The sequence below is a fragment of the Artemia sp. Qi Xiang Cuo genome, chromosome 12 (assembly GCF_049724085.1).
Source record: "Artemia sp. Qi Xiang Cuo chromosome 12, ASM4972408v1, whole genome shotgun sequence".
Taxonomy (NCBI): domain Eukaryota; kingdom Metazoa; phylum Arthropoda; class Branchiopoda; order Anostraca; family Artemiidae; genus Artemia; species Artemia sp. Qi Xiang Cuo.
In genome coordinates this window covers 39,825,441-39,842,891 of record NC_142805.1, presented here as the reverse complement: position 1 = coordinate 39,842,891, position 17,451 = coordinate 39,825,441, and the positions used below count along the sequence as shown (strand labels likewise).

General features: G+C 35.0%; 1 protein-coding gene across 1 annotated transcript; it reads left to right on the top strand.

Annotated features, from left to right (window-relative positions):
- The first annotated feature begins 237 nt into the window (after positions 1–237).
- On the top strand, positions 238–16,059 carry LOC148946103 (uncharacterized). The gene is made up of 5 exons (XM_089097609.1): positions 238–261; positions 6,450–6,674; positions 7,469–7,597; positions 13,377–13,580; positions 15,926–16,059. The coding sequence occupies exons 1-4, from the start codon at positions 238–240 to the stop codon at positions 13,530–13,532; spliced, it is 534 nt and encodes a 177-aa protein (XP_088953735.1). The 3' UTR covers positions 13,533–13,580; positions 15,926–16,059.
- The last annotated feature ends 1,392 nt before the right edge of the window (positions 16,060–17,451 follow it).

Genomic DNA, 17,451 nt, shown 5'->3' with positions numbered 1-17,451 from the left:
ACACACACACAAAAACTTGTACACTTACCATATCACAGTTACATTGTCCTAATTTTTCAAATTTCATTTGAATTTCTGTAGTGAAATTCGCGAGTTGGAATATTTCAGTAGTGACTTGTTGTGCTTTACCTTCTCACAGTTACAGTCTCTTGATTTTCCCACGTTTATGAAATACAAGAGTTGGAAAATTCGGGTCCTAGTCCACCAGCCCGAATGGTGGAAATCCACTAGCTCAGTATGGGGGTGCCAGTCTACCATCCGGTAAGGTGTACATACACAAGCTCAAAATTGTGGTCCTATTCCTCCAGACAGAATGGTGGAAATCCACTAGCTCTCTATGGGGTTCTCAGTCAACCAGACCGAATGGTGGACATCCACTCGCTCAGAATTTGGGTCCCAGTCCACCAACACGAATGGTGGAAATCCACTAGCTCAATATTGGAGTCTCAGTCCACCAGCCTGAACGGTGGAAATCCACTAACTCAGAATTGGGGTCATAGTCCACCAGCCTGAATGGTGGAAATCCACTAGCTCGATATTGGAGTCACAGTCCACCAGCCTGAATGATGGAAATACACTAGCTCAGAATTAGGGTCTTACTCCACCAGCCTGAATGGTGTAAATCCACTAGCTCAATTTTGGGATCTTAGTCTACCTGTCTTAATGGTGTAAATTCTCTGTTTATGTTAGGTTAGTTTAACTTATCTTGAGATATCCTTTTAAGTTATCCTAAACTTTAACGTCGCTTCTTTTTAGTTTAGGCTCGATTTTGTTAGGTTAGGTTAATTTAGGTTAGGTTAGCCCATGTACGCTTCACTTAGCTTAGCTTAGGTTAGGTGAGAGACAGGCAAAAAGTTAGGTGCATGATTAGGTTAGGTTAGATTAAATTAGGTTAGGTTAAGTTAGGTTAGGCTAGGTTAGCCTACGTACGCGCGCTGACGTAGGCTAACCTAGCCTAACCTAACTTAACCTAACCTAACTTAATCTAACCTAACCTAACCTAATCATGCACCTAAGTTTTTGTGTGTGTGTGTGTGTAAGTTTTTGTGTGTGTGTGTGTGTTTGTTTTGGCGTGTGTGTGTAAGTTTTGGAGTGTGTGTGTAAGTTTTCATGCGTGTGTGTGTGTGTAAGTTTGTGTGTGTGTGTGTAAGTTTGTGTGCGTGTGTGTAATTTTTATGTGCGTGTGTAAGTTTTTGTGTTCATTTAAGTTTTTGAGTGTTTGTGTAAGTTTTTGTGTGTGTGTGTGTAAGTTTTTGTGTGTCTCAGATTTTGTGTGTGGATGTAATTTTTTTGTGTGCATGTGTAAGTTTGTGTGTGTGTGTGTGTGTGTGTGTGTGTGTGTGTGTGTGTGTAAGTTTTTGTGTGTGTGTTTTTTTTTGTGTGTGTGTATTTTTTTGTGTGTGTGTGTGTAAGTTTTTGTGTGTGTGTGTATTTTTGTGTGTGGGTGTAAGTTTTTGTGTGCATGTAAGTTTTTGCGTGTGGGTGTAAGTTTTTGTGTGTGCGTGTAGTTTGTGTGTCTAAGTCTTTGTGTGTGTGTGTAAGTTTTTGTGTGTCTAGTTTTTGTGTGTGATGTAAGTTTTTGTGTGTGTGTGCGTGTAAGTTTTTGTGTGTGTAAGTTTTTGTGTGCATGTATGTTTTTATGTGCATGTAAGTTTTTGTGCGTGGGTTTATGTTTTTGTGTGTGTGTGTAATTTTGTTTGTGTGTTTTCGTGGGCTTTTTTTTTTTAGTTTGTGTGTGTGTGTGTGTGTTTGTTTTTGTGTGTGTGTGTGTGTGTGTATTTTTTTGTGTGTGTGTGTTTTTTTTTGTGTGTGTGTGTCTGAGTTTGTGTGTGTAAGTTTTGGCTCGTATTTGTATTTTTTCGTGTGTGTGTGTGTGTGTGTGTAAGTTTTCGTGCTCATGTGTGTGTGAGTTTTTTTGTGTTCTTTTTTAATTTTTTTTGTATGTGTGTGTGTGTGTAATTTTGGGTTTGTGTTTGTAAGTTTTGCGTGTGTGTGTGTGTTTTCGTGTGTGTGTGTGTGTTTGTAATTTGTGTGTGTGTGTGTGTGTGTATGTTTTTTTGTTCTTGTAAGTTTTTGTGTGGTTTTAAGTTTTGGTGTGCATGTGTTAGTTTTGTGTGTGTGTGTGTGTATGTTTGTGTGTGTATGTGTGTTTGTGTGTGTAAGTGTTTGTGTTTGTTTGTTTTTGTGTGTTTGTGTGTTTTTGTGTTTTTTTGTGTGTGTGTTTGTTTGATTTTTTTTGTTTTTGTGTGGGTTTGTTTTTTTGTATGTTTTTATGTGCTTGTGTAAGTTTTTGTGTGTGTAAGTTTTGGCGTGTGTTTGTAAGTTTTTGTGTGTGTGTGTGTGTGTAAGTTTTTTGATGTGTGTGTGTGTGTGTGTGTAAGTTTTGTGTGTGTGTGTGTGTGAGTTTTTGTGTTCATGTTTTAGTTTTTTTGTGTGTTTTTATTTTTGTTTGTGTTTTTTAGTTTTGGCGTGTGTTTTTGTTTGGTTGTGTGTTTGTGTGTGTAATTTTGTGTGTGTGTGTGTGTGTGTGTGTGTGTGTGTTAGTTTTTGTGTGCTTGTAATTTTTTGTGTGCATGTAAGTTTTCGTGTGCATGTGTAAGTTTTTGTGTGTGTGTGTGCAAGTTTTTGTGTGTGTAAGTTTTGGCGTGTGTGTGTAAGTTTTCGTGTGTGTGTGTGTGTGCAAGTTTTTGTGCGTGTGTGTGTGAGATTTTTTTTTGTTAATTTGTAAGTTTTTTTGTGTGTGTGTGTGTGTGTGTGTGTGTGTGTGTGTGTAAGTTTTATGTGTGTGTTTTAGTGTTGGCGTGTGGTTGTTTTTGGTTTGTGTGCGTGTGTGTGTGTGTGTGTGTGTAATTATGTTTGTTAATGTACTTTATTTTTAGCATTTTTTATTTCTATTTTTTATTTTTGTTCGTTTTCTTTAAATTTATCGTGTGTGTGTGTGTGTGTAAGTTTTGTGTATTTTATTGTTTTGGTTTGTGTGTTTGTAAGTTTTGTGTGTGTGTTTGTGTGTGAGTTTTTTTGTGTTCTTGTGTTTATTTTTGTGTGTGTGTGTGTGTGTATTTTTTTCTTGTGTGTATGTTTTTGCGTGTGTGTGAGTGTTTTCGTGTGTGTGTGTGTGTGTGTGTGTGTATTTGTTGTGTGTGTGTGTGTGTGTGTGTATGTTTTTGTGTGCTTGTAAGTTTTGTCTGAATGTTATTTATCTTGTTCATTTGTTATTTTTTGTGTTTGTGTGTGTGTGTAAGTGTTTGTGTGTGTGTGTGTGTGTATGTTTTTGAATGTGTGTGTAAGTTTTCTTGTGTGTGTCATTGTTCGTGTGTGTGTGTGTGTTTTTGTGTGTGTGTGTAAGTTTTTGTGTGTGTGTAAGTTTTTGTGTGCATGTATGGTGACCGGGGGAGGACCTTTGGGGCCCAGGGAGGGCGTTTGGGGATCCGGAGGCCCTTGAGGAGTGAGTGGTCTTTTGGGAGCCCGGGGGACCTTTGTGGACCGGGGGGGGCCCTTGGGGGCCCGGTGGTCTTTTGGGGGGCCCTGTGGGCCTTCGGAGGTCCGGGGGGCAGTTGGGGGCCTGGGGGACATTTGGGGACTGGTGGAGGGCATTTGGGACCCCGTTTGTCCTTTGGGAGCTCGATGGGGCTTTGGGGGGCCCGGGGATGGCCTTTATGGCACAGGGAGGGCTTTTGGGGGACTGGTGGACCTTTGGGGACCGGGGAGGGCCTTTGGGGCTTTGGTATGGCCTTTTTGGGGTCTGGTGGCCCTTGGGGACCCCGTTGGGCCTGGGGGAGCTCGTTGGGCGTTTGGGGGGCCCGGGGGTAGCGTTGGGAGGTCGGGTTGGGCGTTGGGGGGTGCGGGGGGCCCTTGGGAAGCTGGGGGGACCTTTGTGTCCGGGGGGCTTCCTTCGGGGTTGGGGTGTGGTCTGAGACGCCGGTGGGGTTGGGGTAGAGGACCTCACAACACTGTTAAAATACAACTTGTGTATTATAACGACCACACTCAAAACCTCTTCCAAAATCGTTTCAATAATCACCTTTTAAAATGTCTCTAGCTGTTTCGCCGAAATAGTTCCATAAAATAGCTAAAACAGTTTCGCCAAAATTATCCCTAAACGGAATTTCGGCATGTTCCTTTTGTTTGGCATCTCTGCGCCAATGCATTTCAAATTATTTGGAAACCTTTTCGCGCGCTAAGATCAAAACATATGCCTCGTAAACGATTCTCTTGTTAGAAACAACAAATGATTTTCCCTTTCGTGAATCAATTCTCTATAGAACAACAAATTAATTCCACTTTTGTGTCAATCAATCAATCATGACATCATGTGTGATCTAACTGTTTCTCGGTGACAATTCTCGTTGGAAATGCAAGGACATTAATTAACTTGACGTCATCTGTCAGACATTAATTAACTGTTTCCCGGAACCTCATAACATCTGGCTCGAATAACAATAACAAATACTATTTCCGGATCATAACATCTGCCTCAAACAGGAAGGAAATGTCATTAACTTTGCTTCGAACGACAACAACATTTGGCTCAAATAACCACGTGTTCTCTCTAATGACTCTGTTCAAAACAACAACAACATTGACCTTGGCATTTTGCCTCGGAAACAATAACAACAACATTGACATTCGCTGAGGGCGTGCCAAAAACACACCTGGTGAAAGAGGTCATTGACCCCATTACGCAATCATTCTCCCTAATGACTCTATGCCCATATATGGACTCCTGTCCGGAGTATAAGATAGCTCTCTACTATTGGGAAAAAAGGGCCGTGGAAGGGGGCCAAGTTACCCTCCAGCATTTTTGGTCTCTGAAAAGGGCACTATAACTTTTAATTTCCGTTCGAATGAGCTCTCTCTTGATATTGTAGGACCACGGGGTCGGTACGATTACCACTTAAAAAAAAATAATAAACACGCATCCGTGATCTCTTCTGGCAAAAAATAAAAAGTTGCAAATTTTTGCAGATATGAGCTTGAAACCTATGCAATAGGGTTTTCTGAAATGCAGAATCTGACAGTGGGATGATCATTAAATTCCTTTCATTCGTAGAGGAGCCTTTGATGAGCAATACTAAACTTAATACAATGTATGTATTTACAATCAGCAGTATAAGCCCATTCTTTTGGTACATTTATTGACTTGAAAATTCCGTTTTTTAAAGTTTCGATTACTATTGAGCCGTATCGCTTTTTTTTATGGTTTTTTTTATTACGTATATGTTTTTACGTATAAGAGAGGGTTCTCCTCTTAGTCAATACCGCGCTCTTTACGCTAAAGTTAAAATTTTGTTTAAATCACAAACCCCTGAATCACAAAGGCCGTTTAACTAGCTCTTTTCAAATCACTAAAAAAACTGTAGCGTAAAGAGCGAGGTATTGACTTGGGGGTGAACCCCCTCATATACGTAATAATATCTGTTCGTTTTAAGTTCTAATGCTGCTTCTTACTTTCAGTTGAAAAAAATTGTTTTTTTTAAATTTAATTTCTGATCGTTTTTTAAATAATGCTGGGAAATCCGGTGTCCCTTTAATAGAAATGTCCCTTACCCCAAGGAAACATACTCCATGGAAAGATTCTCCCAAGTAACCCCCTCCTCCAGCCCCCCTCCCACCAGAAAAAATCCTTCCTGAAAATTTCTGTATAGTTCCCAATAACCAATACAATATGTAAACAATGGGTAAAGTTAATAGCTTGCAGCCCTTCCCCTGGGAACTGTGGGGAATTAATTCATCATAAAAGACATATTTATTAGATTTTCATCTATGCTGAACAAAATGGCTCTCTCAAAATTTTGATCAGGTGACTTTGGGAAAAAATGAGCGTGGGAGGGGGCCTAGTTGCCCTCCAATTTTTTTGGTCACTTAAAAAGGGCACTAGAACTTTTAATATCCCTTCCAATAGTTCCAATAAGCCCTCCTACGATATTCTAGGACCACTGAGTCAATACGATTACCCCTGGGAAAAAAAACACGCATCCATGGTCTTTCTTCTGGCAAAAAAGGGAAAATTCCACATTTTTGTAGATAGAAGCTTGAAACCTCTACAGTAGGGTTCTCTGATACGCTGAATATGATGGTTTGATTTTCATTAAGGTTCTATAACTTTTAGGGGGTCTTTTCCCCTTTTTTTGAAAATCAGCCAAATTTTCTCAGGCGCTTAACTTTTGATGAGTAAGATTAAGTTTGATGAAACTTATATATTTGAAATCAGGATTAAAATCTGATCCTTTTGATGTATCTATTGGTATCAAAATTCCGTTTTTTAGAGTTTCGGTTACCATTGAGCCGGGTCGCTCCTTACTTACAGTTCGTTACCACGAACTGTTTGAAAACGAGATTATAGCTTCTATTAATAGGATGAGAGTGAATTATAGAACACTAAAAAGTCATCTTATATTATAAACCATAATCTATGTTTCACTTATTTCATTTTTTATTCGAATTTCTAGGGCTTAACAGTAGTTACAGAATTTGATCGGTACCATATATCATCTAAACGAGTTGTTGATCTGAATATGCAGAAAGAGGTCAACCTGGATGAAAATGGCATAATGATGATTAAGGATGATCGCGTTTCTTCAGCCTTGTACAAGCAAAACAATGGAGATTATTTGCTTGTTTTACCACGAGAAACTATTTCAGTTTATTTTAGAGGCAATGATATCATTATCAAGGTAACTATTTTAAAACTAAATGTTTCTTATATATGTTATGTTATTTTTCAAAAGTGGACATTCGTCTTTTCGAATAGTCTCTGTTCTCAAGAAGGTATTCCTTATTGTGGATTTTGTTTATTTTGGTGTTTTGTTTTTCTGTTTTTGAGTTTCCTTCTAGGAGTAGCGCTTTATCTTTAAAAAATAGCCTAGCTCGTATTTACTTTTTACTTTGGATTGTTAAGTAGGTAAAAATTGATATACATAGCCAGTCATTGATTATCAGTAATTAATTATTTTTACAAGCTTCTTTCTGAAAATTAGCAGGTTTTATGCCAAACTTGCAATTCCTCCATACTTCCAAAGCCTAATTGGAAAGATCGACGTCTTGACCAAACCCATATGTGATCTCTGCTACTACTATTTGATCTCCGCTCTATTTTTGTCTTTGATCAGCTTTTTATTTTATCATTTTCATTAAATAAATAACATTTAAATTCCTTTCACTCTATCTTTAAGATCAGATTATTTGTTTTGTGTTTTTCTTCTTTTATAGCAATATTTTAGTCTTAAAGATAGAATTTTTTCCTTTCACCTGAAACATATTAATTTCAATTGAAAAATTACAACAGAAACAAGGATTTTCAGAAGAAAATTCTTGCAAATGTACAACAGTTTCTAATAGTGTTCTATGCAATAATGGAGCTCAAATAAATTTTCATGACTAAATTATTATTAAAATTTTAATATCACATCCGAGTCTTTTTTTCAATAAAACACAAAATATCTTCGATGAAAATCTAATTCATTTTTAGTCTTCAGCAAAACTTAGAGGACGACTGTGTGGCCTCTGTGGTGACATGAACTTCGAGCAATCAATGGAATTTTTCGATCCCAAGAGATGCGCTCTAAGCAGTGGAGCTTTAATGGCTACTTCATATAGGGTGAGTTTTCACTTTTTTGTTAATAGGTTATAAAACTTTATTTAAGTAGTTTTGTTCCCTTGGCCAGCAATTGTTTTGCAGTCAAAAAGTAATGCTAAAGGATTATGGAGATATACAGTTTTTTGCTACGGCGATCATTCTGAGCACCAAGTTTCAGAGTCTAATTTGAAATTACTTTCTGATAACCCTAGTGCTCGCAAAAGAACGGAAAAAGATGTTGGTAAAGCATTTACCGAATTAGATTCGTTTCCAGACATTTATAAATCGTCATCACCAACTTATCTAGCATTAAACCCAGCGACCGTTATTGCAGAAGACTCACTGGCACCTAGCCTAATCCTGCAAAAAATAGCTTTTACCCAGGATGAATTAAATCGGACACAAGTGAATCTTACAGCTGAGATTTCCCGTCAAGTTAAGGCTAAACTATCAGACCTTGATACAGCAAATCAAGCAATTGATATTATAGTAAAAAAAAATTCATGATGCTATTTCCATTCATTACAACCCAAAATTCCAAGAAATAGAAAAATCACTCAAAGGACTATTTGCAATGGTTAAAAGCTTGGAAAGTAGGATTTTGTCATTGGAATCGAAAGTGGATGATTTTGAACAAGAAAAGATGTTGGATTGCTTAGTGATGAATGGAGTAAGGCAGAGGCCTGGAAATGATCTAAAGAAAGAAGTATCGGTTATCATTAAAGACAAGATGTTGATCCCTGGTTTTGAAGTTAATAATAGTGTAAATGTTTATCGATTTAGTTTGAATGACTCAAATGATCAATATAAAGTGTCTCCAGTGCTAATACGCTTCAGAAATGTGGAATTAGCTCGATTTGTTTTCAAAGAAAAGACTAAATTAGCAAAGAGTGGAATATTTTTATCAAACACGCTAACACAAAACCGCAATTAAGTTTGTCCTACGGCTGGCTTTGCCGTTTAAAAGTTTTTTGTATCGACTTATCATGGGCACATTTTGGTTAACATCCATGTTCAGTAAAGTTCACTACATTGTTAGTAAGTTGCAGATGTGATGTAGCTAAGATTGTTTTCCCGTATTAAATCTTTTTTTTTTTTGCATGTAGCCTATATTTTATGATTTAATGCCATATCTAAAATTGATTGTCTTTTTTTTACTGGCAAATTAGAAACGCCCCCAGTTGTAGGATGACTTTTTGAGCTTGAAAATAACCCGTTAGATGTTTTAAGCATCATCAATAATTCTATCGGACATGTCAACAGTGATTTGATCACAGTGAACCACGCAGTAATAAGTAAATATGTTTCTAGTCTGAGGGAGGCTGTCAAGCGTGATGGATATTTTTCAGTGCTCTAATTGAATATCCAGTGTCTTTGTTCTTCAGTTGACTATCTAAAACATAGTGCTTGGGATGGGCTACCTGACGTTGTTGGTTTATGCTAGACTTTTTTAGATTCTAAAAATGATATGCTTTTGGATTTGCAAGGTTATAAAATGGAACGACTGAATCGACAAAAGATGGCCAAGGGTGGTCTTACTTTGTATATTTCTAATAATCTCCCATATTCTCAATAGATTTATCCAGAAATATCGAAGGTGTCTTTGAGTCACTTTTCGTAGATATTAAATGTGGAGGTAAGGATTTAATCGTTGGTATTATTTATCGATCTCCTAGTGGCTCTATTCCACTGTTTCTACACACCCTTAATGATCTACTGGATACCATCCTAAAACAGTCGACTGAATTAATTATTATGGGAGATTTTAATATAAACTTGATGGATATAAAGTCTTCTGTATCTTTGGATTTTCTGTCGTCTTTGCTTGCCGCAGGTACTTTACCTTCTGTATGTATCCCATCTCGCATAACAGAGAGTACGTCATCTCTGATTGACAATATTTTCTGTACGGCCACCTTGATCCAAAATTATGTTTTATTGAGCGACATTTCCGATCATTTCGCTGTTTACTCTAGATACTGTTTTGATAAACTGACTATTGAGAGGACTAGTGAGTCTGGTAAGAGGCCTTTTAGGTTTGGTGAAGTGGAATTGATGCTTCTTAGGTCAAGATTGGCAGAAATTTCTTGGGGTGGTTTTGAGAGTGATTCTGATTTTTGTAATTTATTTGATACTTTTTATGAGTCTATTAAAGACGCTGTTCTTGATATTTGTTCTGTTTCACTTTCTAATCGAAAGTCTAAGAATGCTTTTCCTCTAAATCCTTGGATGACCCCTGGTCTCCTTAGGAGTTGTAGGAGAAAAAATAATCTCTGGAGGGCCTTTAAGTCTGCTAGCCCTTCAATGAAAGCTATTTGCTTTCAGCGATTTAAAATTTATAGGAATATTTATAACTCTGTGTGTCGAAAGGCCAAGTCCCAGTATTATTTTAATTGTTTTTCAGATTGTGGTAAAGATATACGAAAAACTTGGCAGGTTATAAATTCTGTGCTTAGGCCCTCTTTTCAGTCTCCATCAACCCCTTCTTTTTTGGATCTCGATGGCAAAATCATCGAAGGTGAACTGAATGTCCAAGATGTATTTACTTCATATTTTGCGAATTTTGGTAAAAGGACCGCTTCGGCTGTTGGTTCTCCTCCGTCAGGATTCAATTTCAGGTCTTATCTTGGGCCACCTTGTGTGAAGTCAATGTTTTTGGAACCAGCGACGGAGAAAGAAATAGCTAAAATTGTTATGGGATTGAAAAATTGTTCGTCGTCTGACCCTGATAATATTCCTACTAAAGTAATTAAGTTCATACTTCCTTCCATTATTTATCCCTTAACAAAACTTATTAACCTCTCCTTTCAGCATGGTATTTCCCCGAAATGATCCAGCCAACTATTGGCCAATTTCTTTGTTGTCTGTGTTTAGCAAAATATTTGAGAAGGCGATGCTTTCTCGTCTTAATAATTTTCTTTCTTCTAAAGACTTTTTTCACAATTTTCAATTTGGTTTTCGAGCAAATCATTCGACTGAGCATGCTTGTGCAGTTTTACTGAATTATCTTCACTCTGCCATAGATTCCCATTTGATTTCTGCTGCTTTGTTTCTGGATGTTCGTAAAGCCTTTGATTCTTTAACCCACAGTGATCTTCTGTTTAAACTTTCTCATTTTGACGTAAGAGGTAATGCGTTTTATTGGTTCAAGTCTTTCTTGTCTGGTAGAATAATTTCTGTTGATTTACTTTTTCGCTCATCATCAAGTGTTGACCAGGGGGTCCATCACGGGTCAGTTTTAGGGCCGGTACTGTTTTTAATTTATATAAATAACCTAATTTTTGCAGTTAGAAATAAAAATCCTCTTTATTGCTGTCGTCTATGTCATCCAACAGTCTCCCTTACCCGCAACTATAGTTTGCATACCTCGGATTCTCTTGTTACTTTTACCGATGATACCACCCTTATTACTTCTGGGAGAACAGAGGATGAGGTTCATACAAAGTTAGTGGACCTCTTTAAGAGAGTTTCAATTTGTTTTGATGCTAACTCTCTTGCCTTAAATGTTTCTAAAACTAGTTTATTTAGTTTTCTCTCGTATATCCTAGGTTTGTCCTCAATTATCTGAAATTCATATATCCAAAGGCTTTATTAGTAGACCAAAGGATGGTCATGTCCGTTTCCTAGGTATCCTCCTAGATGAAAATTTATCTTTTAAACACCATATTGATTTGATTAAAATGAAGGTATGTAGAAACCTCGGTATTCTAAGAAAACTAAAACATATCTTTCCAGGGCCAATTCTAAGAATCCTATTTCATAGCTTAATTCATTCTTATGTTTCCTATTGTTCAGTTATATGGATGTCTACTTTCCCTTCTTTTCTCAAACCGCTTTCGAATACTTGTGATAAATCTATAAATCTTATCCAGGATGTAAATCGTTCGGCTACTAAACCGTTAGGCCTACTTGATATTAAAAAACTTTATATTCTTTCCTGTGCGTCTTTCACTTTTCTTAAGCTCCATGGTGATATTCCTAGGTCCCTTAGATTTACGTCTTCTTTTGTATCTGATCGGTCAAATTATCAACTCCGTAGTTCTCTAAATATCCAAATTCCCCATACACCAACAATAAGATCCGATTTTAATCCTCTTGTTGCGTGTCATTTGACATGGAACACCCTTCCCGATTCGGCTCGAAAATGCCACTCGTTTGGCACCTTCAAAAGACTAGTAAAAAAATATTGGTTTTCATGTGATTAATTTTCTTTACTTTTGCCTGCTGCCAATAGTTTTTTTCATTTAATTCTTTTTTTTTTCTTTTTTTTTTTTTTTTTTTTTTATATATAGATGTTGTGATTCACTGTAGTTTGATAAAGCTTATTTAAAGAACTCTCCTTTTTTTATATAGATGTTGTGATTCACTGTAGTTTGATAAAGCTTATTTAGTGAACTCTCCTTTTTTTTTTCTTTTTTTTTTCGTTTTATGAGGCAAATGCTTTACATGTTAAAAGTTAAAATGCTTATGTTTATATGTTTAAATATTAATGTTATGTATATATTGTTTAAATCTTAAGCGTTGAAATGTTTAATGTTTATTTGATATTTTCATAATCCCCCTCCTACAGGCCATGGAGTCTTTGTGGGGATTTGTAGATTGTTATGTAATTATTTTACTGGTATATGGAAAATAAATCTATGTATCTATCTATCTATATATCTATTTATATGCATTATAGAATGAAAGCCAACAATAAGGCAATTACGAGGTCATTGTCTATTCATTTTTAAATCAAAATTTACTATTGAATGTTTCAATACAGTTTTATAGTCTACTGATTGGTGTTTTTATGTAATGTAGTTGTTGCCTGAGAAAGTTAAAAAAAATCCTTTCGATTTATACAGAAAAATTGAATAACGAGAACCAAGAACTGAATATAGTACCAAAGGATAGGAATTAGTTGCTTGTTATATGCTTTTTCATTCTGTTTCTTCTGTTTTCATATTCAGACAGGCAACATTTAAGTGTATTTTTTAAGAACGCATAATGAATTAAATGCCGACGTTAAATAATGAATGAATGCCTCTGAAGTACAGAGCCTGTCCAGATTAAACCGACTTTTTCGAGCTGCTTGAATCTTAAATGTAAAAAATAGCAGATTTGACTAGAATACGGACTATATATAATATGGTGTAAATTAATTAAAACTGATTTTGATTTTTTAATGTTATGGCTTTAGGGCTTTTTTCATCAATGAAAGGTATTATTATTATCATTATTATTTCTTTAAGGTGTTATTTGTTTATTTCTTTCTTTAGAAAGATAGTATTATTTCTTTCAGGTATTTATCAGTATTATTTTTTTTTTCTTGTATCTACTCTTAGGAAAAAAAATATGCCGAGTAATGTTTCAATTTTTTTGAAAAGTTCTCTATGACGTAGATCTTAATTTTATCCTTTAAAACATCGACATCTTCAGTTTGAATTAGGAAGATTTTGACGGCTCATACCGAAGTGTAAATGACCAGAATCTTTAAATTCAATTCGTAAGTTCTATTGCACGATCGAGATATTTTCATATCACCTTAAGGAATTCTATTTTCCTAAAATTTAAAAATGCTATTTATGTTTTCACTTTTATTTTTTTAAAGTCATCCCCTCTTAATCTTTCGTTACCTCTTCCTTCTATTTCCTACTTTTGTTTGCTCGTTAGCTACCTTATAACTTAGTTTTTTTCTTTTTTTCGTAAAAACCTGTTTCTCTTGTACCACGCATGTGAAGTTTTCTTTTCTTCCTTTTATCTTGAATTTGTAAATGGTTTCATTCAATACTCAGTTAAAAGATACATTTTATTATAGGTTCAAACTAGTAACTGTCCAGATCTTCCAGAAGAACAGCAAGAAGCTTTGGAATTATACCGCCAACAGTGTCAGTCAATCGATGAAACTATTAGATCTGCCTTACCAATCGCTAAAAAACAAATGTCGAGCCATTATAGAGCAAACCGTCCGTGAAATAATATTTTATTGAACACCTGATTAAGTCACGAGAAAACATCGAAGGTTTGTACTTTAATCTGTCGCTAATGATATTGCTAATCATGTTTGACATGAAATATCATTACCACTACGAAAAAGGTCTTCAGTCTACTTTTTTAGAAAAATTATTTTAATTTTCTCTTTATAAAATGATAATTCACAGCCGAATAATACGATTTGATTTTCCTATAATTCTGTTCGGTTCAAGCTTGTTGAATTAGTATTTTGTTGATTACCATTTTTTAATATGTTTTTTTCATCGTGTGGACATCGTTACGAAAGACGTTTGTGTTTATTTTCTGGCCTACTCGGACCATGACCTTTTATTTTTGCTCTATTACTTGTGTTGCAATTTTGACACTTTGTCCTCCCACCCCCACCCCAAGAAAAGAGAGAAAAAACTGGAATCGAAAAATGTTGTTAATCCGGAATATTGCTGTGCTAAAGTGACATAACATGGAGGAGTGGATCCAAAACCCAAACTAAGTACAGTGGAAATGTTTTAAAGTTCCGGTAACTATCCATTTTCCGGGTTCTAACCGCTGAGATTTATTTTGACGACCTATCTTACTTTGAAAAAAAAGAAGAGATAGGTAGAAAATAAACCTAAAATAGATATGCTTATTCTGAGTAATAGGTTTCCGTGCAGTGGTTTTCGTTATATGAGCTCATTTGGAAGCTAAAATTCTTTTTCTTTTGGTTTGGCCATACTTTAAAAGGACAATTAGTGGCTGACAAGACAGTAAAAATTAAGTCTAAGAGAGTGAAAATATATTCCCGATCCCAGTTTGTCGTACCTGAAGATTTAACTTAACTAGAAAAACGTATTTTTTTTTCTTACAATTTACAACTGCTCAGCAGGAGGGATGAAAGTAGGAGCTAGAAAATATTTTCCTTGAGCTCTGTTTGGGTGTGTAGATTCAGTCTGAAAATTACATTAGCGTACACATTAATTTTACAAGTTATCAAGAAACAGAGCTTTGTATTTTTTTTCACTAACCAGAGTAATAGGAAAAAAAGAAATTTCTTGGATTTAGAATATGATCCTAATTCAGTATCCTTGTCAGATTATCGTAACCACCTATTCACTTGGGTATTAGTAACTTCTAAAATTTGCGTATTCTGATCCGAGTTTCGTATATAAGCCGATTTCAGAATTCTTCAATGAACGATATTTTTTTTCTTATTTTCGATATTCTAGAAGTTTTATATTTTTAAGAAGTTTCGAAAAAACACAGTTTGTGTCTCTTAAAAGATTCCGTAAGTTTTCTTGTGCCGTGTGTTATAGAGATGTCAATTCCACCTTCAGGTTTTTCTATACCTTATATTTGACACCATTTGTGTAAGTTTTACCTTATCTAGTATTTGTTCCTATGAAAATATTTCAATATATCTTAGAACGACGGAAATATTCCGATTAAATTATTAAGTTCAGCTTACAATTTGTGCAGAACCAAAATAAAGGACTTCTAGGAAAAATAATGGTGGTCAACTATATTTGAGTGGTTAAGATTTCAGAATAATTCAACATTATATATATATATATATATATATATATATATATATATATATATATATATATATATATATATATATATATATATATATATATATATATATATATATATATATATATATATATATATATATATATATATATATATATATATATATATATATATATATATATATATATATATATATATATATATATATATATATATATATATATATATATATATATATATATATATATATATATATATATATATATATATATATATATATATATATATATATATATATATATATATATATATATATATATATATATTCAAGTTGCCCAAAGCTAAGACTTCTCTTTGGTTGGAGCACTTCTTTTTTTCGTTTGTTGGCCAATGTCATAAAAGTAATTGTTGTTGATAAGAGAATGATGATAGATACAAGGACAGTTATCATCCGTATTAATGTAAAAAAGTATTCAGTCCACGCTTTCAAATCTACTGGAGAGAAAAACAAATATTTACATTTAATGTGGTTAAACTTTTTTCAAGATGTAAACATGAAACTTATATTATAAAAATGGTATAGTGATGCTGAATATTATTGCTTTATGTTTGCATTGTCTATCAGATAGAAGGTCGTTGGATTATAATTTTGTTTAATTTCATCTTACTAATTTGTTTTTATTCTTTCTGCACTGTAATTGACAACCATGTGTATATTCTGCCAATCATTTTAATAACCAGTAGTTCATTTAATTCAAAAATATGTGACAAGTGAATTTATTAATAAGTTTTGGTCACGTTATGCTGACTTTGGTTTATTTTATGGCTATGATTAACTATATAAAAACTGTCTTTTTCCAGGTTTTGTCTGTTTCTACTCTACTGAAAATATCCTTTCTATTCTTCCTCTTTGCTCGCTTCATCTCTGTCTGCTGAACACATTTCAATTTTGTTTTTGTGATATTTTCTAATGCCAATAAATGTCAATGCAAATATTTAGTTGTTTATTTTTAAGAGCCATTGAAGAATCCACAACAAAATATCTTAGGATCCATCTCAGGGTGAGTTCATCCCCTGCTTCCATGATCCGTGAAGGTATGATTCAAACTTTGTTTTTCTTAAATATGTAGATTGTTTTCAAACAGTTCGTGGTAATGAAATGTAAGTAAGGAGCGATTCAACCTAATAGTAACAGAAACTCTAAGAAACAGAGGTATGATAACAAAAGATACATAAAAAGATTTGGTTTTTATGCTGGTTCCAAATGTATAAATTTTATTAAGTTTAATGCTTTCCGTCAAAAGCAACGAACCGAAGAATATTTGACTGATTTTCAAAAAAGGGGGATATACATAAAAAAATCAAGTGATCTTATCGTAAATAAATCATCACATTCAGCATATCAGAGAACCCTACCCTATAGATTCCAAGCTACTATCTACAAAAGCTTGGAAATTGTATTTTTTCCCAGACAACGGATGACAACGGATGCTTGTTTATTTATTTTTCCCCCCAGGGATGATAGTAGTACCCCTACTATGATTTCTATGACATCCCTAGGGAACTTAGCATTGAGTTTCAAGCGCATGCCCTCCCCGATTTCAAGCGCAGCCCTATCCTTTTCCCCACAGAATTAAAGCGCATGCCCTCTGACATCACTGCATCCCTGTTTCTAGCGGAATCTGGCAAGACTCCAAGCGCATGCCCTGTTTCTAGGCGAAATTCCCGCCCTTGGCACGCTTAGATGGCACATCTCCTTTGTTTTTCAAAAAACACATATCCCTTTTCCCATAGTATTTCTGCAACATGCCCTCTGACGTCACGTCATTTCTGTTTCTAGGTGACATTCCCGCCCATGGCAAGGCCAGGTGGCACACCCGTTTCCCTGTTACTAGGGAAAATCATGTCTAGACACGTTCCCGTGTGGTTAAAACTATTGACCGAGGATCAGTTTATTTCTGGAAATGGGACAGTCAACATGGATGCTTATACACTATTGAATATTAAAAGTGCTGATAAAACGGCACCTAGAGTGCCTAAGGTGGCGGTAGAAATTACCTCGATTAACCCTAGAATGGGATAAGATGTAAAATGGGTATTTTATAATATTAAGCAAATTCAATTCGGAAGAACCAATATGCTTTGCCGATAAGGTGGATATAGCGCACATACAGATACTACAAGATGGATTAAATTCACTGGCGAAATATATTGAAAAGAACAATTTATAGAGTCTGTGTTTGGCAGTGAGAGTGTTAAAATGGTTAGATTTGAGAAACAGAAAATCATACATAATCTAGTAAAATTGGAAAAGTGGTTAGTTTTGGATGATTACCTTTCTGGAATTTATCTTCAAGGAAAGACATTTTCTGGATAAATGCTTAACC

Coding starts and splice junctions, on each gene's coding strand:
- LOC148946103 (XM_089097609.1), top strand. CDS start 238: ATGGGGGTGCCAGTCTACCATCCG. Junction 262..6,449: donor GGGTGCCAGTCTACCATCCG/GTAAGGTGTACA, acceptor TCGAATTTCTAG/GGCTTAACAGTAGTTACAGA. Junction 6,675..7,468: donor GCAATGATATCATTATCAAG/GTAACTATTTTA, acceptor ATTCATTTTTAG/TCTTCAGCAAAACTTAGAGG.